At 37.0% G+C, this 24,134-nt stretch overlaps 1 protein-coding gene across 2 annotated transcripts in view; it reads right to left on the bottom strand.

Moving 5' to 3' along the window:
- Positions 1-24,134, bottom strand: part of LOC101746593 (proto-oncogene tyrosine-protein kinase ROS) — a 49,185-nt gene that overhangs the window by 13,619 nt on the left and 11,432 nt on the right. For both annotated transcript variants that reach the window (XM_012695907.4, XM_012695908.4), the window contains exons 3-24: positions 11,690-11,749; positions 11,330-11,420; positions 11,023-11,252; positions 10,082-10,330; positions 9,848-9,995; positions 9,652-9,771; positions 8,769-9,099; positions 8,489-8,692; positions 7,770-8,171; positions 7,302-7,396; positions 7,093-7,231; positions 6,787-6,988; positions 6,256-6,445; positions 6,059-6,177; positions 5,135-5,330; positions 4,893-5,059; positions 3,855-4,042; positions 3,075-3,273; positions 1,785-2,054; positions 1,463-1,668; positions 547-1,370; positions 45-182 (exon numbers count right to left, since the gene is read on the bottom strand). In XM_012695907.4, coding sequence (XP_012551361.2) covers positions 45-182; positions 547-1,370; positions 1,463-1,668; positions 1,785-2,054; positions 3,075-3,273; positions 3,855-4,042; positions 4,893-5,059; positions 5,135-5,330; positions 6,059-6,177; positions 6,256-6,445; positions 6,787-6,988; positions 7,093-7,231; positions 7,302-7,396; positions 7,770-8,171; positions 8,489-8,692; positions 8,769-9,099; positions 9,652-9,771; positions 9,848-9,995; positions 10,082-10,330; positions 11,023-11,252; positions 11,330-11,420; positions 11,690-11,749 — 4,768 coding nt within the window. The remainder of the gene's footprint in view (positions 1-44; positions 183-546; positions 1,371-1,462; positions 1,669-1,784; positions 2,055-3,074; positions 3,274-3,854; positions 4,043-4,892; positions 5,060-5,134; positions 5,331-6,058; positions 6,178-6,255; positions 6,446-6,786; positions 6,989-7,092; positions 7,232-7,301; positions 7,397-7,769; positions 8,172-8,488; positions 8,693-8,768; positions 9,100-9,651; positions 9,772-9,847; positions 9,996-10,081; positions 10,331-11,022; positions 11,253-11,329; positions 11,421-11,689; positions 11,750-24,134) is intronic.

The raw sequence follows: 24,134 nt of genomic DNA, 5'->3' as shown, positions 1-24,134 counted from the left end.
TCAGGTACTCAATACTTTTGTTGATATTTCCAAATCAACGTTACCTTTTAATTTGTGTGATTGAGTTGAATCATCAGTACGCCAGTGTACTTCATATCGCAGTCCAGGCTCTGTTTTCCATTCAAGTTGGGCCAGCACTGGACTCAAAACCGTTCCCTTTACGGATTTAGGTGCCGTGGGTGCTGCAAGACAAAGTTCATGAATTCATTTGTATTTTTACAATAAACAAAAAATGTTTTACTATATTTCATGATACCCGCAAAATTATAATTTGCGTAATTACTGGTGGTAGGACCTCTTGTGAGTCCGCACGGGTAGGTACCACCGCCCTGACAATTTCTGCCGTGAAGCAGTAATGCGTTTCGGTTTGAAGAGTGGAGCAGCCGTTGTAACTGTACTGAGACCTTAGAACTTAAGTATATCTCAAGGTGGGTGGCGCATTTACATTGTAGATTTCTATGGGCTCCGGTAACCATTTAACACCAGGTGGGCTGTGAGCTCGTCCACCCATCTAAGCATTAAAAGAAAATCTCTTGGTTTATTTACCTTCGGCTGCTGTTTGCAAGACTAAGGTCGCTCCAACAAGAGGTTTGACCTCATGAAGTTTAGCGTAGTAATTAGTCGCTTCCACTGTGACAGTATAGTTTGTAAAGGGTTGTAATTCATTTAGAATCGCCTCGGTGTTCGTTGTGGTGGTAAAAAAACACGATTCTTTATCACAATCGGTGTTCTCTCTAATATTGTAAATTTTATAATAAACAGTGTATTCAGTTAGTGGCATTTGAAATTCTAAAGTCTTACATAGTTTTGGTTTATTAGCAGAAGGCAATTGTAATATTATATAGTTTGCTCCATGAGACAAAACCTTTGCCTTAAATTCTTTTATTTCTGGCAACAGGCATTGTCGGGGTGGATACTTTTGATTAGCCGGGTCTAAAGTCATAATTTTATAGCCATAGCTCGTTTTCACGTGATGAATTTCGGACTTGACATTTTTGTTGGTATAGAAAATTTCTTTCGCTGTCGAGTTGAACCAGTAAATATATTTGCTGTCTACCGCTATGGACATAGGAGTGAATCCATATTTTTTCTTTTCGGTTGCATCGACTACTAATCTACATTTGCAGCCACTCATGTCGGCTGCTAGTATGCGATGGACCCAGGGATCAATCCAGTACACTTCGTAATTGTATTCGGTCATATCTATTACAAATGTCTTCGCAACTTGTGGATTCTCCGGACAGTTACAATCGCTTTTTGTTTTGTTATTCGATTTATTAAAAAATGATTGAATATCAAGAACCATTAAATCGGATATCATTAAAGTACCCAAACCAGGATGACCCGTTTCCTCATACCACATTAGAGACCTAAAATACACAAGATAAGAACAGAATTGATTAGAATTTGGTTAGATAGATTAGATTTCAAACTTTGAAGGAATAACAATGATGAAACTTACTGCTGTAAAGGCAAAATTTGTAAGCCGTACATCGGTTGTTTTCTTGTAAAAATTCGTGATAATTGCGGTCGTGTATTTGGAATTCCGAGACTAGCCCTATAAGTAGCGTATGCTTCTAGCGAAGTGACTTCCATCTGAGTCCAGTAAACCGATCTACTGACCCAGTCAAAACAGAGACTTGTCGCTGAACCATTTATAGATGTTAACTGAAAAAGTACCATACTTTTTTAATATTAGGGTAGCTTAAATTGGTTAAAAATGTTAGGCATTTAAAATATTATAGATTTTGGATGATTCAATTGAAACTTTCTCATATATTTACCTTGTAATGCCCACTTCCATTTATTCTAGACGAAAAAATTTCTTCTAGGTTGTTAACCCAATAAACTAAGCTTTCTTCTATAGATATTCCAAAGTCAACCGGAATCCCTGTGCTTTTCGGGATTATCTCGCTTTCACTGGAATCAAGGTCCACGATCTTAATAGCGTCTTGCGAGGAGATCATAACCTTCGGCACTGGGTTAATTTCATTAGTTGTCCCAGACACTACTTCCGAATATTGACCGTAGCCAGCGTCTGTGCAAGCTCGGACCTGGAAATTATACACCTTTTAATATTTCTTAAATTTACATAACGGAAAAGTTGAATCATTCCCAAAATGAATATTCACAATAATGGATTAGCTACTAAAACTTTAAGTATGTATGCTTTTGTTAAAGGAATCATGTTTCATGCATTTCTTGAGGTATTAAGGATATAAAGGTTTCAAATTTGAAGAAAAGCTAGAAAAGTTAAAACGTGTATGTAAATTTACTACGAAAATCTCCGTTTTCTTGAGGTATTAAGGATATAAAGGTTTCAAATTTGAAGAAAAGTTAGAAAAGTTAAAACGGTATGTAAATTTACTACGAAAATCTCCGTTTTCTTGAGGTATTAAGGATATAAAGGTTTCAAATTTGAAGAAAAGTTAGAAAAGTTAAAACGTGTATGTAAATTTACTACGAAAATCTTCGTTTTCTTGAGGTATCAAGGATATAAAGGTTTCAAATTTGAAGAAAAGCTAGAAAAGTTAAAACGTGTATGTAAATTTACTACGAAAATCTCCGTTTTCTTGAAGTATTAAGGATATAAAGGTTTCAAATTTGAAGAAAAGTTAGAAAAGTTAAAACGGTATGTAAATTTACTACGAAAATCTCCGTTTTCTTGAGGTATTAAGGATATAAAGGTTTCAAATTTGAAGAAAAGTTAGAAAAGTTAAAACGTGTATGTAAATTTACTACGAAAATCTTCGTTTTCTTGAGGTATCAAGGATATAAAGGTTTCAAATTTGAAGAAAAGCTAGAAAAGTTAAAACGTGTATGTAAATTTACTACGAAAATCTCCGTTTTCTTGAAGTATTAAGGATATAAAGGTTTCAAATTTGAAGAAAAGTTAGAAAAGTTAAAACGGTATGTAAATTTACTACGAAAATCTCCGTTTTCTTGAGATATTAAGGACATAAAGGTTTCAAATTTGAAAAAAAATTAGAAAAGTTAAAACGTGTAGGTATGTAAATTTACTACGAAAATCCCTGTTAATTTCAATTCTTGCGTGTACTTTATTGACTTGGTACCTGGAAGTAGTAAGTAGTCTCCGGCAACAGATCTTTGAGAATAATTTGCGTTCGGGTTGGAGTAGGTGAAGGTGAGAGGGTATTGGCGCAAGGTGCCGGTCTTGAATTATCACTCCAACACTGCACTTCGTAGCCACGTATGATGCCATTTGTACGATTTGGAACTTCCCAACGAAAGATGGCAACTTTTCGACCACCACTGTTAACAAATCGTTTTAGCTTTAAATGTACAAAAATCGTAATATACTACGTTTCAGTTTGATTAGCTTCGCTTTTACCGTATCGCGTTGCGGTCTTAATACTTTATTTGTAAAATACAAAAAATAGCAGTTTACGTGTTAACGATTTTCTGGGCTTTCTTAGAACCAAAGAATGTTTTTATATGTTGCCGCAACGTCACTATTTATAGTCAACTAAAAAAAGCTTAAAGTTAAGTGTTTCCTTAATGTTACGCATGTAAGCAACTGTTTAAGACGGTATTCAAGAGAATTCATGACTCAGCTACCCCCACACTAAACACGAGTGACTAGTCGCACAAAACATTTAGACTCGAGCAGCTGAAATGAGCGGAGCTCTCTGTCTCTCTGCTTTTAGCGTTGTACACTGGAAATGTAATAAAAGGAATTCAATGGAAAAGTGAGTCTTAATTACTGACACTATGGAAGGCAATGATGATCATGAAGAGAATGGCGTCACCAAATGCTCACTGGTTCATTTTAAAACCACCAGCCTACTCCGTCTTATGATGACAATAATAGCCAACTCAAATAGTTTACTTACTTATTTTTCGGTTGAATGTATAATCTGGGTGCAGTGGGCGCGGCCGGTGGCGCTTGAGGTGTCCGTAACTGAGTCCGCGCAGTGCCGCCACCCCCCCAGGGTGTGTGAGCGCGCACCGAAACCTCAACTGCGGTGTACGGAGCCACATCGATGTCCAACACCTCGATCCATGGCGTCTCCACAGTTTTCTTTAAAGAAGTAATATAGGTACTTATTAAAAAAACACGTATTCAAAATTAAATTCAAGCCTGTCCGAATATTAGAAATGAAATCTTTTATCAAATGGCTATTTGCTAAATCTAAACACGTTTTTTTTTTCGTTTATTTAAAGCTATTGAATTAATTCTTAATATACTTTCTATCAAGTGGGAAATATTTCCAAGATCAATAGGGTAAATACGATACTACGGGACGAAATTATCTGGGATAATTACTGGTGGGACAATGAATAAATATTTACTCTAGGCTGTTCAATCGTACCCCGTATGCTAGGATAAGATTATCTTAAGTGTAATTTGGTATGATATGCTTCCGGTATTAGACATACAATGGTTGTTATTATCATTATAATAACCATGCTTCTTAAAATATTGAATGATTCTGCCAAATGTTCAAACGTGTGAAATAATTTACTGAAATACTATTAAAAATATATATATATATATATTAAGAGATTGTTACCGATGCTTGGAACTATTGTAAGCATATAAGGGTAGGTAGCACTATCCTGCCTATTTCCGCTGCGACGCTGTCATGCATTCTGTTTTGTAGTGACGGACAGCCGTTGTACAATAAAATTGAAATTCGACTTCACGACGTAACGGCAACGCGACGGCGTTCACGTTTTCATGTTTACGGATGCCGATTACCACTCAAAAGGGTGTGCCTTAAGTTCATTTATTATCTAAACACTAATATCAATCTAACCAATGTATCTTGGATGGCCGTCATTATCCATTAGACATAGTACGTAGGTTTATCATCAATTTAACCGCCACTTGTAATCATTATTGTAAAAGCAGTTTCTAAGTCACTTACTTCAATGCTGTGTTGACCAAAAAAATTTAGACTGACATCATAATAAACTCTGGTATTGTTGAGATTGACACGGCGAGCTGGCGCCCAGGTTACATTGAAACGGTCCGAAGCGCCTTCCACAGTTATCGAGGATGAATTTATTGTTTCTGGGATTGCTACGATCAATTCTATAAAAAAATTAAATTAAAATACGTATGTATGAACATTTTAATTTGATTAATGTAAGGTGATTTTCAAATTACCACTATGTGCATGTAGAGTTGGATCTCGTACTGCAATAACTCGAACTCTGGGAACTAGCGAGGCAGTGTATTTCCCTGAAAGGTCGGACAATACTGCGCGAGCGGCATCTTGTACCCACACTAGCCGCCCGCTGAAGTAACATAGCGGACCTAACGTAGCCGTACTTCCTAGACGCGATACCAATGTCTCAGATACCTGCAATAAATATAGTATTCCATAATAAATTTTAATAAACTAAATCATAATCATAAACTAAATCATCCCTATTATTTAGTTTTTTAATTTAATATTTATTTTTATTTATGTATTTATTAAGTTCACTATTGAAAGTTGATGAATAACGCGTACGAGTATTCCTCGAAATGTTGCCAACACAACATTCGGTGTGGAAGATCTTCGCCTTGAAGAAGAACAATTTCGTTCTCAATTCAAATCTTAGAGACAGTAAACAAGAAGCTTCCAAGTCGAAGCTCCCTTTTATTTCCCTACGTATGCTGATAGCCTTGAGAGGCTATTTCAGCTTCTCCTTGACGTGTCGGTGAGCTCACGGGGCTCAAACTAGGATTGTTGCTAACACTGGCCCTAGCAAGAGTAGTGCTTCGCAGAATCTACCACCAGATTGGAAATGCGACCCACTGAGAAGATCCGGCGAGAGACTCAGTGGGCTGTGTCTATGGGTTCATTCACTCGTCGAACGCTTCGTCGCTAGCGACTGGTTCGACGAGGACGGTGACCGGAGAAGCTCCCAAGTCAATGTGTTTTCATTTGGACAATTCCATGCAAAATATCAATCAAACTAATTTGAAAATTTATTTGCAACCTTTCGTTTAAAGAATTTGCGATTTGATCATAATAGTAAATATAAGAGCAGTCATGCGGCGATGACAATTATTTATACAATTTAATTTGTTTCAATTGAGTACCTCATTAGCACTGTGAGAGAGCGTATCAGCAGTTCGGGCTCGATGTAATTCAGAACCATCATAGCTTCGAACCAACCAGTATAGCCACTTATTTTCCAAGTCAGCAGTCAAACCCATTACTGAAAACATAGAAATCGATTCTTTGTGTAGATCTGTTGTCACAATAGCAACAATACTAATTGTAAAATGTACGGTACCTTGTTTTCCACTAAACAACTGAGCTGGATAGTAAACCATTTTATTTTCTCCGTTCAGTTTTGCCGCTTCTACAGCATGTCCAGTATTCCAGTAGACGTAAGCGGCAAGGGAATCTATTGTAAGCTCTTTTGCCACCGTAACTATTGGTACTGGCTCTCGATTAGAGCCATCGAAGCTGCTCCTCGTAATCTGATAAAAGTATTAAGAAATTTCTTATAGCTCTTCGTTTTAAGGCACTTCTTCTTCAAATGGAAGACATCAGGTTTCGAACAACCGGATGTAATAGTGCCTTGTAATTTTATTTATAGTTTATACTTTAAAGTAACTTTTTTTTTTCTATCTTACAAAACGCATTTAGAAGTTCTAAAAGTGAACGGTATAATAACTAAATATCTTTGATATTAAGATTTTATTACTTACAAAGTTGAGCACACTTGCACGCAATTTTTAATATTGGACCAGATATTAAGAAGTGATTGAAATCAATAAAAATGCAATTGCGTGTTGTTGTTGTTGTTACAAATTCTTACCAGTTGTTGTTTAGGGTTCGACCAGTATATTTTCTTGCCAACCCAATCTACTGCCAAGCTTCCAACATTGTCCATATTCGCCATCATTCCGTGTTCGTGTGACGTAATGTTGAACCATTTAACCGTAGAAGTATTGGTCACCAAATAAAGTTTGTCTCGATACCATGAAATAGCGGTTATGTAGAAACTCTTTATGTCATCTCTGTATATTAATTCAATTTTAATCATTGAATAAAGTGTAAGCTAAATAAGATTGCAAAGGAATTATCTTTAATTATTATTCTGATAGTGCAAAACGATTCTCACCTATGGATTAAGGTCACTATATTTTCTCCAGATAAATCAGCTTTTGATAATCCATCTGGTCCTGACCAAAGTAATGTGCTGTGAAGGGTACTCGGTGAAGAGGGTAATGTTTTACCAATAAATTCTGAAGACCATGGTCCTATAAAGATGTTATGTTTTAAGCACGCATTCCAATGATCAATTGGAGGACATTGAGAACGTATCTATACCTGAACCAGAGACTGTAACTGCGGCTACTCTGATGACGTATTCAGCGTCTTGCTTCAGATTCTCCACAATATGAATCGATTCAGCAGTATTTTTTCTGTAAAACATATTTTTATTCATACTTGGTGTTGTTAGATTATATCAGTAATTTATTATTCATATCAGTAATAAGTACTGATTGTAGAGCATGTTCTAAGCTAAGATGGCTAGCGCCATTTTTTTAAAGTAATTGATACTTCGATCTGATGTCTCATGATGAATGGTGGCACTCAGTCATTATATTTGTGGGTTTTGGTATCCGGTCCGCGATAATATACGTTTTCCGTATTTTCCGGTTATTACACACAATCACCATAAATATAGGAACAGATTGTGTATAGATAGATTTAAGAGAGCACATTGTTAAGAATTTAATTTAAATACAATCATAACTATATATCTATTACACAACTACGAACAACGATACGAACATGTCTATGATGTCTCCGTCCCGTTTGTTTTTCAGTTGTAAATGATAAGTCCATTGCTGCCATGCTCCGCTTCCCTGGTGACCCAATAAATGCGGAGACGACCAAGAAATCTTTGCACGATTAATACCCATCACCGCCTGCACTCCGAGTGGTGGATTTACTGGAACCGGTATAGGCTGACAGCTCCTCAGAGCAACCAGCACTTGGGTAGTCTGGATAATTTTTGTATTGTACGCTAGAGGGTACTCATTGTGGAAATAGCTGTCACTTTTTGCGTGATGTTCCTCGGTCAGCATTTCCTTGCCATTTGTCCAGTAAAATAGACCACCTGCGTACGCGATCGATCTCGTTGATTGAAACATTGGTGTTATGGTATTGCTTCGAAAGTCCGTTACTTCGCGTCTGAAAAACGATACTTTTGTTCAAGAGCTCAAGAATCTATACTAATATATAAATCTGCAGTGGTTTTTACGGATGTTCCGTTATAACTACTCAACCATGTATCCGATTGACTTGAAACTTGGTATCCATGTAGAAAATACATTTAATGGATAGGCTATTATTTATATGAGTGTTGGACTCCCTTCGCCAGTTGCGGGGGCGTTAACGATGAAAATCTTTGTGGGGGTGAGAAATAATAATGTAAATTTTAAATGCTCAGCGAAGCGGACAGGTACAGCTAGTAACTTACAAGATTGTTATAAAATCTATATTCATACCCATCTAGAGATACTGCCAGGACAGTGTTCCTTTTGAGATGTGCTACTAATATTCTAAAGTCGGCATGGTCCACAGTAAAGGCTCCTAGATGTGGGTCTCGAACTATCATTTCCGAAGAATGTAGTACTCCGTTAGAAATACTAGCCAAGTCTAATCGATATAATCCACCACGTTCTACACCTCTCATGGCCCAAAACAAATACCTAAAACAATTTTCGTATTATTCATTTACATGATCGTTCATTGCTATTCTGAAATTAGAATTTAATTCAAACTGACCCGTTATAGGCATCGACTTCAAAATGTATTGGTCGTGAATTGAATCCGGTCAAGGCCACAACCGGATTGTTTCCGTCGAAGTCACAACGTATTATTTCCCAAGTGGTCAGTGAGCTAACATTTGATGACTCCTCTTTAGTATACAACGATTCTCCAAGTACGTACAAGTGACGATTCAACCAATCCACCGATAAATCTAAAGGTTTCATTACAATATTTTTTGAAAAAAGAATAGGCTCTGGGACACTTTTTTTAGATAAAGAGCCTTTGTAAACAAAACCGTCCAATACTGATACAAATAAGGAGTCGCTAGAGATATCGATTCCAACACCTGAAAGAAATAATCTATTACAATTTTATTCTTTACGTTTCTAATAAGCATTATTTATTTAATTATTATAGTCGATATGTAGCTAACTCGGCGTTATGTGTACTCAAACATAGCTTTGGTTCCCTCTGAGTGTTTCATAGTGAGTTGTTCGATTTTGGTGGTCTTTAGGTGCAACTTAAGTTGTTAATAGTGAGGGAGTCGACCGATTTGTAACAATTAGTGAGTCGTTTAGGGTCGCAAATAGCATAGAGGTCTTTGTATTAAAATCGATGAATGTGTGTAATGTATTTTTTCGTTTTTCCATTTCTATTATGATCTCACTAGTGGTAGAGTGTGTTGAGCTGTACAGTGGGTATCGTATTCTAGCTTATCTAGGCTGCAAAACAATTATGAATTTCGATTCGAAGTGTAATCTTGTTGTTATTCCAATATAATTGAGGCTTTGACCTTAGCTTTCAACGTTCACATTGTGATATCTATAGGTTTCGATAGCTGCTGAATATCAGCTCAACGAAATTATCTATTAAAAATATTTTTTTAAAACAATATTACCTGTGATAACATGTTCTGTACTGTACAACTCTACGGGGTCAGATAGCATATCGTTGGCGGGAGCTGCTAGTATATTATGCTCGCCACCAAGAATCAAAATAAGTTGTTGACTGGGAACAGCTAAAAATAAACATCACTCAAATAACTATGCCTTAATAAAAATGCTATCAGACTAACAAATTTGTTTTTATCTTACATGTTGGAAGAGGTGGGGTAGAAATTCTAACAAAAGCTCTTGGACCTTCGCCGACAGCGTTCCTCATAGCTACCGAAACCTCGTATTCACGAGCTGGAGCCAAGTTCTGGAACATGTAGAAGAGAGTGTTGTTCGATGCTGGCATGTCCTGTAATAAAATTGTAATTAAATATTAGTGTATGATGCAAAAATATATGATCCAATATAAGGCTACAACAGCAAAAGGTTATTTACCTCTAACGCGTCAGTCGTACTGGGTTCCGTATCAGTAAGCCTCAAAACGTAAGAAATCAGTGGTCCGTTGGGAAATGGTCCCGGCTCCCAGGAAATTGCCACTCGGCTTGGGTCTGGAGCTGCAGCTCTTAGAGCTTTTGGGGCTGAGCTTGGTTTCCCACTCTCTAAAGTAGATATCACTACTGACGGAGCAGAGTATAAAGGTTCACCTGCACCAACGTGTCCAGACAGGAATATTGCAATTCGAAACTAGAAACGAAAAGAGCATTTTTTTTATAGCTTAATTGGGTGGACGAGCTCACAGCCCACCTGGTGTTAAGTGGTTACTGGAGCCCATAGAGATCTAAAACTTAAATGCGCCACCCACCTTGAGATATAGGTTCTAAGATCTCAGTATAGTTACAACGGCTGCCCTACCCTTCAGACCGAAATGCATTACTGCTTCACGGCAGAAATAGGCGGGGCGGTGGTACTTAACCGTGCGGACGCACAAGAGGTCCTACCACCAGTAAAATATATAAAATTCTCGTGTTACAATGTTAGTTACCATACTCCTCTGAAACAGTTTGACCGATTTTTATGAAATTTTATATGCACGTTCAGTAGGTCTGAGAATCGGCTACTATCTATTTTTCATACCCCTTAGTGATAAGTGTTGTCCACCCCTAACAATTATTTTTTTATTTTTTGGGCATTTTTTTTGTTATAATCAGGCATTATGCGGTTTAATGAGGTTTTGTTATTTTTATATTCCCTCATTGTTTACAGCGCTACATGCCTCTTTCACACTTTTACCACATCCTTACACACTTACATTAAGTTTTTTTTTCTACACTAGAAATTTCCTAGGCAAAACAACGTTTGCCGGGTCCGCTAGTATTTATATATGATGATATGAAGTATATTATAACACAAGTTGGTTAAAATCAATCGAAACTTACTCTATATTTGGTGTACGGTCTAAGATTGTCGACAGTTATTATAGTTTTATCCGAATGACTGGTATTCGAAAAATATTGCCACGTTCCCGGCAATTCTTCGTATCGCCATTGCACTAAGTACGTTATATTTCCAAGTTCCGAATCCCATCGTGATTCCCAAACTAATGACAACGATGTAGCGGTTAAGCTGTCCGCCACCAAAGCTGGTGGATGAGGAGTCCCATATAAATCTTTAAAAAAAATACACAATTAATTATACGTTCATGTTATAACATTATATTTTATAATTAAATTTACGACGAAATACCTCGCAATTGTTGAAAATACGTGTTGAGAGCTTCGTTGCATCCCATAACACAGTAAAGCTCTCGAGAGAATACTGTTTCAGAAGTAACATTCTGAAATAAATAAATTAATGAAATCATACAATATTTAAAAAAAAAAGAAAACCAATTTCAACAATATACCTATCTGGGATCAAATGAGAGGCATCAGCTTTCAAATAAAAAAGAATAATCGAAATCATTCGACCAAGCAAATAATTTCGAGGTTCAGAGGTTCACATAAAAACAGTCGAATTGACAACCTATATTGAAGTCAGTTAAAAATTAATCAGTGTGCAATATATGAAGCGGTCTACGCACGTAAAAAAAATAAAGCAACTCACGCAAACATTCTGGCAAGATTTTTCTAAGCCTCCACGCCAAAGACTGCATCCAATTTTACACTGTAAGAAAAAGTTCTGTTGTTGTAGTTCGTCATAATGCATAATTCATTTAAAAACCGTAGACGCAGGCGGCTACCAATTTTTCTAATGAAATACGTACATTATATAATAAAAATCAAACCCGCAATATTATAATTTGCGTAATTACTGGTGATAGGACCTCTTGTGAGTCCGCGGAGGTGGTTACCACCGCCTGCCTATTTCTGCCGTGAAGCAGTAATGCGTTTCGGTTTGAAGGGTGGGGCAGCCGTTGTAACTATACTGAGATCTTAGAACTTATATCTCAAGGTGGGTGGCGCATTTACGTTGTAGATTTCCATGGGCTCCAGTAACCACTTAACACCAGGTGGGCTGTGAGCTCGTCCACTCATCTAAGCATTAAAAAAAAAACGTAAAGTTAGAGCTTTAGAACACCCACCATCGTCTTCGTCTTAGATCACGGATTGCATAATAAGTATAAATGAGTAATTATTAATGATTAGGCAGTGACTTGGATGTGCCCCTGGCATTGCTGACGTCTATCTGCGACGGTAACCACTTACCATCAGGCGGGCCGTATGCAAGTCTGCCTACAAAGGCAATAAAAAAAAACTTCTTAAAACGACTAACTAGTACGCGCTTACTAGATTAACATTGATCTGTGTTGTTGTAGTATATTGCTATAGTTCCAACTTCAAGAAAGATTTCCTAAAGGTCTGGTATGTCTATGGCTATAATCACCAGATCGCGTATTTACACAAGGCATGTAACTAACGCTTAGAGCCTTTTTTCTTCCGGGTATTTCACAAGTAACGTATGAATCGGATCAATTACTATGGTCTACTAATGTACAACAGCATATATTAGAAAACACAAGTCCGTCAATTAGCGTCAAATGGTGCGGGCTCTAATCCAATTTAGTATTCACGGTTTACTTTACATTTTTTGTTGGGTAAGCATTAGTTGATTAGCATCTAATTTTATTTTCATTACTGTTAATTGTGGTGTAGTTTTTAACATCAGAATGGCCGGCTGATTAGCGACAAAACGTATATCTGGCAGTAATGCGATATACCATCCAACAGATGTTAATACCCGGAGCTAAAAATGAAATGGAACCTTTTCTCTATATGGTGGACTAATGGAAAAGGATGTGGAAAGAGAACTTTCAGACGGATTTGCATTGAAAGATTAGAGTTTGAGCATTCACTATGAAGAAATAGGTACCAACCGATCTACAAATCAAATGCTAGTTTATAGACCAGAGAGTTAATATTGTTTATTTTAGTTTTTATATATGATAAAATAAATCTGTTTGTCTTGCTAACGCTTACATAACCATAATTTGCATAAAGCCGCAAATTGTATTCGCACTTATAACAGTGAACTTTTATTACGTATATGTATAAGCCAAATTGAATTTTTATGTACGTAGAATCTACTCACCTATGTGAACAAAAAAACCGAGAAACTGAGAATTTGAGCAAATTTTTTACACGTACACGTTTAAATGTATATACACACTTTTACACATACTCTGGTATTTATGTGGCTGTATATAGGTATGTAGGTATTTGAGCTCTAGGACCGGTAGCTACATAGCCGATCCTGCGGACCAAATGATAAACAGTCGACGTCGCCCAAAACACGTCATCTCGGATCCTCCCGATCCACTAACGGTGCTTTTAGGTACCTCAAGCACCGGTCATCGTTCGCGTCGATCCCGTCGCTTGCGACGAAGGGCTCGACGAGTAAATGAACATTATAGTAATACAATTTAAATCCTTTGTCTTTAACTATCTAGATGAATAACACTCAAATTAACTATTATGCTTTTTATGTGTTTACAAATCGCAGATGCTCCTTTTTGAAAGTGGAGCACGCATTAGATGTTACTTATTAATATTATCAAATAAATATAAACATCATGTTTTAAGAAAAACCTGAAAAATGTGTCTGTTTTTATAACACCTATTTAACGATATGTTAACTGACTTTTGAGCATTAATCCTGTATGAGATGAAAAAAATCACATGACTGCTGGATTTCGTTAAAATATAACTAAATACAGATATACAAAAAAATACAATCAAATAGTAGATATCCTACATTTAATGTGACCAAGCGACCCAACTATCTTATTATGGTATGGTAAAATAGCGATACGTATTTCGTAACGGATTTTCATGGTCGAGCTGCGTCCTTTACGGACAGTTGAGATTCCCAACGGAAGCAGGTGCTCGAACTTGAGAACGCACCCTAAGACTGCATTACGTTGGCACTTTTAAATTCACTCATAATTTATCAAGCTAACCCCAATTTTGATTCAGTGGAGGACGAGTGTCTTACTTCATATTTCCTTAGAAACAGTTAAATAATACAATTGAGATTTCGACCATAAATCTCAAGATGGGTATTGGCATTATCGCTATGATATTTGGCTCCGATAACTACTTAACGTAAAGTAGGTCGTGAACTCATTTACTCGACTAAATAAAAAAACAATAATTAAAAAGACAGGATTTATGGATTTTACAAATGAAATTTTGTTCTTAGTTCACTGATCTCACTCCCTCTGAGTCACAAAAATTCTCGTTGGCAGCAAACTCGGGTCTGCGTCCAACAATTAAGCACAGTTCTCGAATCCGTGGCTTTTGTTTCAGTTGTATAATTGCAGGTCGTGCCCCGAGCTCACAACAGATGATTACGCGTTCTCATCAACAGATACAACGCGAATTGCAGAATAAAACCAAATTAATCAGATAGGGAATGTGTGCCTAATTATAAATTCATTTCCATTTTCCGTTGCTCTATAATTGTGGGTGCTTATTTTTTGCGGTGTTTTCCATTCGTTTCGTTGTTGTAGTTTGATTAAATTTTAAAAGATACTATCGGTACAATGTCATAGTCGATTTAAACATTCCGTTGTAGGGACGGATTCCTTTGTTAATATGTTCCTTCCGCTATGGCTGTCACAACACCACGCCCAGCCTTCCCGCCCTCGATGTTCAATTTAAAAATTTTGACAGTTAAGTCAAATCATTTACACAGACAAACTTATAGTAAATAATTCAATGATACAATTTATTAACAAGAATTTTTTTTTACACACTAGGGTTTCAAATTCAATTCTATTTCAAAATCAAATTTCAACAAGTAATTAAAAGAAAATTTAGATAGCTTTTTTGAATGTCCATGATTTATTTTGTAGTATTTGATAGTAATCATAGTTTTTAGGTTTCCTAAGTCAAATGGTTAAAGAATATATCTCTTCAAATTTCGTGACGTAAGTATGTTTATATTAAATTTATTAAAGTCTAGAGGGACCTTATTACCTTCATTTGTACATATGGAAGATTTTTTAAATACAGATGAACTCAACTTAGAATGTTCGTAATCGTGCTAAATTACGTTCTATATTTTTCCTTACCTATCTGCCAGTAGCCTTGAGGGGGCTTTTCTAGCTTTTTTTTGGTTGGTGCGCGAGTTCACAGGACTCAGCCTTAAAGAATTTGCTAACATTGTCCTAAAAAGAGCAGTTAATCGCCGAAAAACCACCGGATCGGAATCGCGACCCACTGAGAAGATTCAATGAGAAACTCAGTGGGTTGTGTCTGTGGATTAAGCTGCACGTCGACCGAATCCCACGAGAACAGTGTCCGGTGCTTAAAGTACCTAAAAGTACCGAAAATGGATCGGGAGGATCTGAAATGAAAGTAACGCTCTTCTTTCTAATTTGAGCTGGAAAATTCTGAAAAGTTAATAGTGAAATAGCAGTTATAATGTAACGCAACTACGACTTCGAAGTCATGTCTACCGACGGGTTGCGACATTAACGTAATCTAAGAACATCGATAACAACTTCAAACTAAGTAGATGAGCTTGTCACCTATAGCATTAAAAACAATAATAGAAAAATTTAAAACAAACTGCTATTTTCCGGATTTGGAGTGGGCAATTACCGGACAATTTACCCTATTTAAAGTTAAACCGCACTTGGCGAGTTTTTGAAAGGTGTTGTGTGTTGGCGTGATGTCTTTTTTATTCGAAATTAGCGTGAGTTCATGGCTCACGGTGCGACTGTTATATAACACAGACGAAACGAAGTCAAAGCAGCACGTCATTACGGATCCTCCTGATCCATTAACGGTGCTCTTAGGCACCACAAGCACCGGTCACCGTCCTCGTCGAACCCGTCGCCTGCGACGAAGGGCTCGACGAGCGAACTAACCCATAGACACAGCCCACTGAGTTTCTCGCCGGATCTTCTCAGTGGGTCGCGTTTCCGATCCGGTGGTAGATTCTGCGAAGCACTGCTCTTGCTAGGGTCAGTGTTAGCAACTCTCCGGTTGAGCCCCGCGAGCTCACCTACAAACGTTAGGGTGAAGCTGAAATAGCCTCTCAAGGCTATCAGCACAGGAAGGAAAAAAAAAAAAAAAAAGACAAAGTCTATCTATTAACTTGACTTGTGTAGATGACGGCTTCCTTTCTAACCCTACAATTCGAACCGTACGATCGTTTAATGATATGCGTACAATTACGCTAATATAGGTATACCAAGAATAGCATTCTATTCTGATCATTACGCAAGGGCCAAGCTCTCGCTGGAATCTTTAATATAACGCGCACCTTTGACCGGGTCTGGCAACGATCACTTTTGTCGAACTTACCAGGTAACGGGATCCCCGAGTGTCCTTGTAAATGGATCATTTGCTTTTTGGGTGGGCAGAGCATCACAGTCGTCATAGACTGCTCCGATGGTGCAGGAGAGATGATCAAAACTTTTGTTTAAAGTTGAGAACCCTTTGTGGCGAGTCTCCGCGTGAGGCTAATACGTTGAAGACATAGGCTTGCGCTTTCACTACGAAGAAGGACCCTTTTGTCATGGTGTCGTAATTTCAGAGAGTATCTCTGCAACCTTCCATGAGTATTGGGATACTTGGGGTCGACATTTTGAACAATGTCCAGTATCGGAGTCATTTGGAGGGCAAAGGCAAGTTGGCGTTTGGAGGAAGTAATTGTTTGTGATAAACCCATAATCTCGTATTTAGCATCGCACCGCCTACCATCGGAGTAAGCTACATTCATACCTAGAACCACTGCATTCAGCCACAGTGTGTTCCAGGGATCTTTTCTGCTACGAACCATCCGACTTTGTAATGAGCACCCCTCTACGGTGTTTTTATTCTACGGTATTATGTTCTACGGAGTTTCACCCGCGCTAGGACATCTCTTCAAACGAGGCTTACGGAGAATACTCAGCAGTAGGCAGTGGCTTGGCTGTGCTCGTAGCATGCTGATGTCCATGAGCTCAGAGGGCCGTATGTCAAAAGGGCATTTTTTTTTCTTTGAGCCACTTTTTTAATAACGAACACAAAATGCTTTCAATAGGCGAAGGCTATAAACAAACAGTTTCCCTTTTGATAAAGAACTCAAACTAAACAAAAAATAATAATTACGAAAGCTAATAAAACCACTGGGTAAATTACCGTCTAATTAGCTGATTTCCTGTCTCGTGCCGTAATAATAACAAAACAATAACTAGTCCCTTTAGAGTCATTAAATCGTCGCGTCAGTTATTTGTCGGACCGATTTCGGAAACGGTCTCGGAAGTTCAATTGAGAGCGCATGCGCACGCCGGACGACTACTCTAATAATAATATGAAAGCACTCACTGGCTATGTACTTGTTAATGAACTATATTTAAAAATTATAGACCGTGTCATTAACTTGTACATTGTTTTTTGATTTTTATATATTGAAGTTTTAACGTTAATTGAATTTCACTATTCACTAAAGGAATTTGGTTAGATTTAGTTATTTTTAAGCTGTCATGTTATTTTGTATATCTTACCGTCCAATAGTGAATATTGTTTAATATTTAAGCTTTTGTTTATTGCTACTCAAATGTATCGGAGAGTTCAGAGAGAAAGAGAGAGATAGAGTATACTTTAATGCACGCCAAGACATAATTAATACTTAAAGTCACTCAACAAGTACAATATTTACAATAGGTGGTCTTATTGTCATAAACGATCTCTTCCATACAACCGTTCTCATCTAGAGAAATTCTGAAAATGATACGGCAAAAGCATTGCGGCGGTATATTTCAAAAATATTGAAAAGTGATTTACCAAAATAGATCGAACCTTTAAGCACATTATTAAATAACGAAGAAATATAAACACAATAAATATATAATTACATAAACATAGTAAATCAACAGTTTGTAAAAGGTTTAATAAACACATGCACGAACAAATACCACCAAGCATATGAGTTTGTTTCTCATTCATCAACATTCTCTTAAAGCAGTTCATTAGGCCCTTAAGTGATTACCTAAGCTCCAAGACATCAGTATGTGAATGCCGAATCTCACTTTGAAGCATGATTTGAAGCTTTGAAGCGTGTGCTGATAGCCTTGAGATGCTATTTCAGCTTCTCTTTGAAGTGTAGGTGAGCTCACGGGGTTCTAACCGGGAGGCTTCTAGCTTCACTAAGTATATCAGGCGTCGGGTGTAAGAGTGCAGGGTAGTCCTTTAGTGCGGTAGGGCCCTAAAAATATCCTTGGGCCCGCGGTCTGCTCTCAACATCTGCAGATCGTCGAGTCCCATATACCCTCCTAGGCACGGGGACCTCGTAGGAGGTTTGGACCCTAGCTCGAAAAAACAAGGTGGTAGGTGTGTAGGCGAGTACACACTAGGTGTGTAGGCGAACGCACGCTGTTCAGCCTGAGAGCCTCAGCTAACATCTACTCTAGCTAGAGCAGTGCTACGCTGAATCTAGCACTGGATCGAAATCGCGAACCACTGAGGAGATCTGGTGTGTAACTCGGTAGGCTGTGTATGTGGGTTGCACCTTTAACTCTTCGTCGCGCTCGACGAATTCAAACCGAAAGGAATGATTGCTGCGCGAAAGAAACAGACAGGGTTGTTGTGCATAGCTGTGCGCTCCCACAATACGCTTTGACACCAGCAAAGCCTTTACGATAAGAGGATTACAAAATTTGAATTACATTACAAATCGCGTCTCTAAATTAAATTAATTAAAAAAAAACCTTGCAACACCGTGCGGTTTTTACTCTAAATAATGGATTTATTCCGTTTTGGATATCTATTTGTCCGTTGATTTATTAAATAAAAAAATACTTGATCTAATGGATATGAAAACACAGTGTTGTTTTAAAAACTATACACATACATAAGGTTATGAATTTTTCGAACATTTTTCTACATTTAGGTATCCCTTGTTGCTGAAGTTAATAATAATACAATAAATCCTTACCTATTAACTCCACAATTACACAGAGAGTGACGGGACAGTATCCGAAGTAATATCAGGAACAAGTTACTAGCATAAACGGAAAACAATCAATCTGATTGGCTAAAAGCATAGATTTGTTGTTTTTATCAGTTCTCAAACTACTCATCCTCCGACTCCTCCGAGAATTTAGAACTCTGCGCAATCATAATTTGAATTAAGAAAAATAATTATATGTGTTTATCGCGCAGTAAGATGAAATAAAAAAATAGATCGTAATTTTTAATTTAATTAAAAATCTTAAATTATCGCAATTATCATTTCATATCAGTGCGACCGATTTGTAAATAGGCGCCAAAGAAACAACACGACGTTGGGTTTTCATAGTTCCTGCGTTACTGACCTGAGATAAACCCGCCGATAATAAGCCCCAGTATATTTCACAAATTATTTGTAAGTTTAGCCCACGAGGCAATCACTCGCTGATGATGTGTAACTTGCTATCTGTTTATCAATAATTTAAAAAAAAACCAGTAAAACGTTAGAACTTTTTGTTTGTGACGCGAAACCGTATTTTATTTACGAGCATTATGGTTTTTTTTTCAAACAGCAAACTGTTTCGTAGCGTACGTCAATTAAAATATCTTAAAATACTTTGCTATTTAAGATATAAAATCTTACATGTAAACATTAACTAAAACGTTTGGAAATTTAAATACATAAACAGGTCACGCTTTGGCCCACGCCAACTACTTGATTCTGGCAATTGGATAATGCTGAGGCGAATTGGGGCCGAAGTGTTTCCCGCCCGCTCGAGGGCTCTTCTGTACTGATCAGTATTACTGATGGTCTTTATCAGTCAAAAGACAAACAGAATCGTGAACGTGAACTCGATGGCACTACGCTTATTTGAATAATAAATCCATTAAGAAAAATATAAGGCAATGCTTTAAAAATGACTGAAAATATAATTTTTTTACTTTTATATTGTTATCTAATTCAAGCGTGTAAGCGATGAGCAAATGTATAAATCAAAGAGAACAACATAGTAGAAACTTTGTTAATAGCGCAAATATGAGTTACGACATTCCTGGCTGCGAACATAAATGGCTTAACAACATCATCTCTATTATGACGTCGTGGCATATCCTGATTATAAGCATATGTACACTGTTGTTGTTGTTTTTTTTTTGAATTTCTGAGATCCAACTACCGTTAAGTGTCCAATAAATGGTCAATAAATCAAAACACTCGGCAGTGGCTGAGTGCACTCCAGACAATTTCGCTCAACGGATTTGAATGGACGAGTGGGGTTTAATGGCAGGGAGGCGAGGGACGAAAGGGGAACCTGCTGAATGGGCGCAGCGCAACCGCAGCTCGGCAACCGGCCATCTAATGAGGAAATAAGAATTAGCGGGCGATGAAGCGAGTTCACTATATTCTTCATGTTAGCCAAAGGAATCTGCGTGATTTTTTTCACCTCGTACATGGTTTTATTATGTACTGTTTTTTGTACTGGTTTTATTATGTTCACCAATTACCGAATGCATTATTTTTTCTATGACAATCATTTTCAGAAAATGTGGTATTTGTCGCTTAAAGATGTTACTGAACGAACAAAAAGAATATCGTAATACAACCGTATTAAATCCGTGAGGACAAAAAGGGCATGTACAAAACCTTGGCAAACATACCAAGTTTCAAACGTAACAATGACCGTTACAAACACCATACAATGTACATATTATTATATGTAACGTACTGCTATGAGATTCATAAACAGATATCAATAAAAAAACAAAACTTTAGAAATAAAAAAAAGAACGAGTTTCCAATACAGATACGAGCGCACTTGTCACTGTTTATTAACTAATGTTCCATTTAGAAAAAAGTTGCTACCTCAGTAGTTCTTATTTACCTTAATTTTTTTGAATTTTTTAGTTTATGCGTCTATTTTTTTATTAAATCCAATCATTCGAAAACAAGAGTGTTAAGAACTCATGTAAACGGAAACGTTATACGTATTTTGAAGAAGTAGTTTTGTACGGGAGTTATGTTTCGAGATTTTTGAACTTTTGGTGGGAATTGAGACAGGATGTTTTGTCTTTTCTCCGCATAGTGAAAAATTTGACCAACATGCTATCAAAAGGGTAACAAATTTATATAGTGCATATGAAGATTTAGTTTATATTTAATGGAGCGCTTTTTCCTAGCTAGTGTGACAACATAATTATTAAAATCTTAAATGAACAATTTTATAACTTTGTTATATCTGATATCTGTTATATCGGCTGTATTGCTCGTTGACTTTTTACGAGATCTGTTTTATACACAGATAATTTACCACTACCTTTTTCCCCCACTAGGGGGGGCTATTCCGGCTACGCGCGAACGGTTAGGTGAGCTCACGGACTTAACCTGAGAGAATTTGCTAACACTAGCCTTAGCAAGAGCAGCGCTTCGCAGAATCTACCACCGATTCGGAATCGCGACCGGCTGAGAAATTCAGTGGGTTATGTCTATGGATTAGATCACTCATCGAACTCTTCGTAGTAATCGACGAGCTCGATGAGGACGGTGACCAGTGCTTGGAGAGCCTAAAAGTACTGAGAGTGGATTCGGAGGGTACAACAAGACATATTTCGGGTAACGGTGACTTTGCGTTGCCCTTACTACTACTGTTGCTACTACTACTGCTGCTGCTACTGTTGCCATCAGTCCAAGGACCTCTGATTGATATTAGCGTCCCACAAGACTCACTACAACGACCTAGCTAACCAACTATGATGATGTATTCCTTTATAGCAGAAATTATTAGTGAACATAATGCTAAACATTACAATAATCTGGACTAGTCTACAAGATTTGAACACGGGTATAGTCGCTTCGTTCGATACGAGTACACCGGGTGTCTTATCCGTTAGACCACGATGACTTCAAAACACCCGCTATCGAAGTAAACTTCATTATAGTGAATTTAGTCACTTGGAAGTTGCGAATGAAACCGAAACCTGTCTGACTTCCAATTAATGCTAGACATTCCGTCACTTAAACTTGACGGTTCATTAGACTTATTAACTAAACAGAATTATAGTGCTATAATTAACTCAGACTAAAATAGCTTACAGACGGATAACAATAAAATTACACTTCCTTTAAAATAATTGAATAAAGTGATGCTTAATTTTAGATGAAGAATATTAAAGTCTTTGTCTGTGTTAGTTGAATAACAACAAGTTGCCATGTCCAGAAGAGCCTATAAATATTGCATCAGTAGTTGCAGTTTGTAGTTGTTTTTTGCAAGGTATTTCGAACCGCTGAAAAGAGGGTTAGCTACTGTCTTCATATGTCGCATATTTCAATTAAACTTCCAATTGAGAAACTACAAAGGAACAAAAAACATATTCGCTTCAATCGAGAAAGTTAACTTGCCTCGTTCTTGGAACTCGCAAATATCGTTCAATTATGGTATTAACAATTATACTGTTCTCTTTGATGATTCGCTTTGTAAGAAGCCTTTCTTTTGTGTTATGCCGAAATTCAAATTTGCATGAAGTTTTGAATATATGAATTTTGTACTAACGTTCATGTTTTTCACGGAATCGTATTATAGCTACAACGAGTATTTGTTTACAGTACGTTGAACTAGCCTTTAATTTGTTACCGTAAAATTATTCCGAATATTCATAAGTTCACCTGCTGGTCAGACCATTATGATGACGTTGAAAATTTAACTTTTGTTTTGATGTTTTTGCTCTACTGACTACATGAATTATTTAGTATTGTACGTTAACGTTATTTTCCCACGTTCACAATGTACCAGAATTTCGATTACCTTGTTCGTCTAGTGACTCTAGTGGTGAGTGACCCTGTAAACTAAATGTTAATTTATATCACGGGACTCACTATTTTTGTTAAAATTTAGATCACTATTTTTCTTAAATTTTAGATATGTTTGTATGGGTATTCTTCACTTGTATGTTCTCATACTATGCAGTATTTTAAATATATATATTATTTAAAATAAAATATTCATTGTTTACACCAAATTAACTAACTAGTTTTTATTTAACACAATACGAAAGTACCTACTGTTGTTTGCTGATAATTCTCGGTTATTAAGAGACATCTTGTTAAAAAGAGATTATATATCTAGATATCTTTGGAAATATTTTTTTGGACAGTCGAATAGTGGAACAGTGGAACAGTGGAAAATTAAAAAGGCGACAAAAAAAATTCTACTTTTTACAATTTTGGCAAACGTTATCGAGACCTACTTCATGTTTGAAGTCTCCAATTAATTAGTACAACGGTTGTCCCGATAAAGTAAATTATTTAAAATGGTGTAATGATATGTACATATATTAAATAAAGTCACTGAAGCATAAGAATACCCCTAGTTTCCCATAAATGTCTCCACATTAACAATTCGTTACTCGTGTGAACCCACGTTCCGATATTTAAATATATTACTTAATCTGAATGTGCAATTTTACTTCAACATTGATTTATTTATAATTGAACTAGTTTTTCGTTTCAACAATGGATAATAATAAAATAAAATAAAATTAAATTAAAAAAAATGATCCCCATTTAAGCTACATGCAACTCTTCATTGAGCACGTTGTATAAATGTTGGAATAAAATGAATGAACTCTAAAATAGATCCGAGGGGAGCAGGCTGGCAACTAGCAGCTTCCTTCCTGCGTCCATCCGGCGTCGAGTCTCACGCGACCCTTGCTTGACATGGCACTGCACCCATTCTCCATGGTGGATGACCACCACTCACACACCACTTTTAATTTTGCTTGTTTATTTTTTTTTTATATTAAAAAATAATGTTTGAAGCGCTTGCATGCAGCAGAGATACGAATGTTGCGATGGATGTGTGGAGTAACGAGAATGGATAGAATACGGAATGAATATGTTAGAGGAAGTCTGAAAGTGGCACCTGTGACAGAGAAGCTGAGAAGTGCGCATTTGAGATGGTATGGACATGTGATGAAACGAAATGAAAATGAGATTGGTAAGAGAATGTTAACTATGAATGTGGAAGGATACAGAGGAAGAGGTAGACCTAAGAAGAAATGGATGGATTGCGTGAAAGACGATATGGGTAAGAAGGGAGTGAGCGAACAAATGGTAT

The sequence above is a fragment of the Bombyx mori genome, chromosome 23, assembly GCF_030269925.1.
Source record: "Bombyx mori chromosome 23, ASM3026992v2".
Taxonomy (NCBI): Eukaryota; Metazoa; Arthropoda; class Insecta; order Lepidoptera; family Bombycidae; genus Bombyx; species Bombyx mori.
Note: the sequence above shows the minus strand (reverse complement) of the source record. Positions and strands in the feature narration are given on the sequence as shown.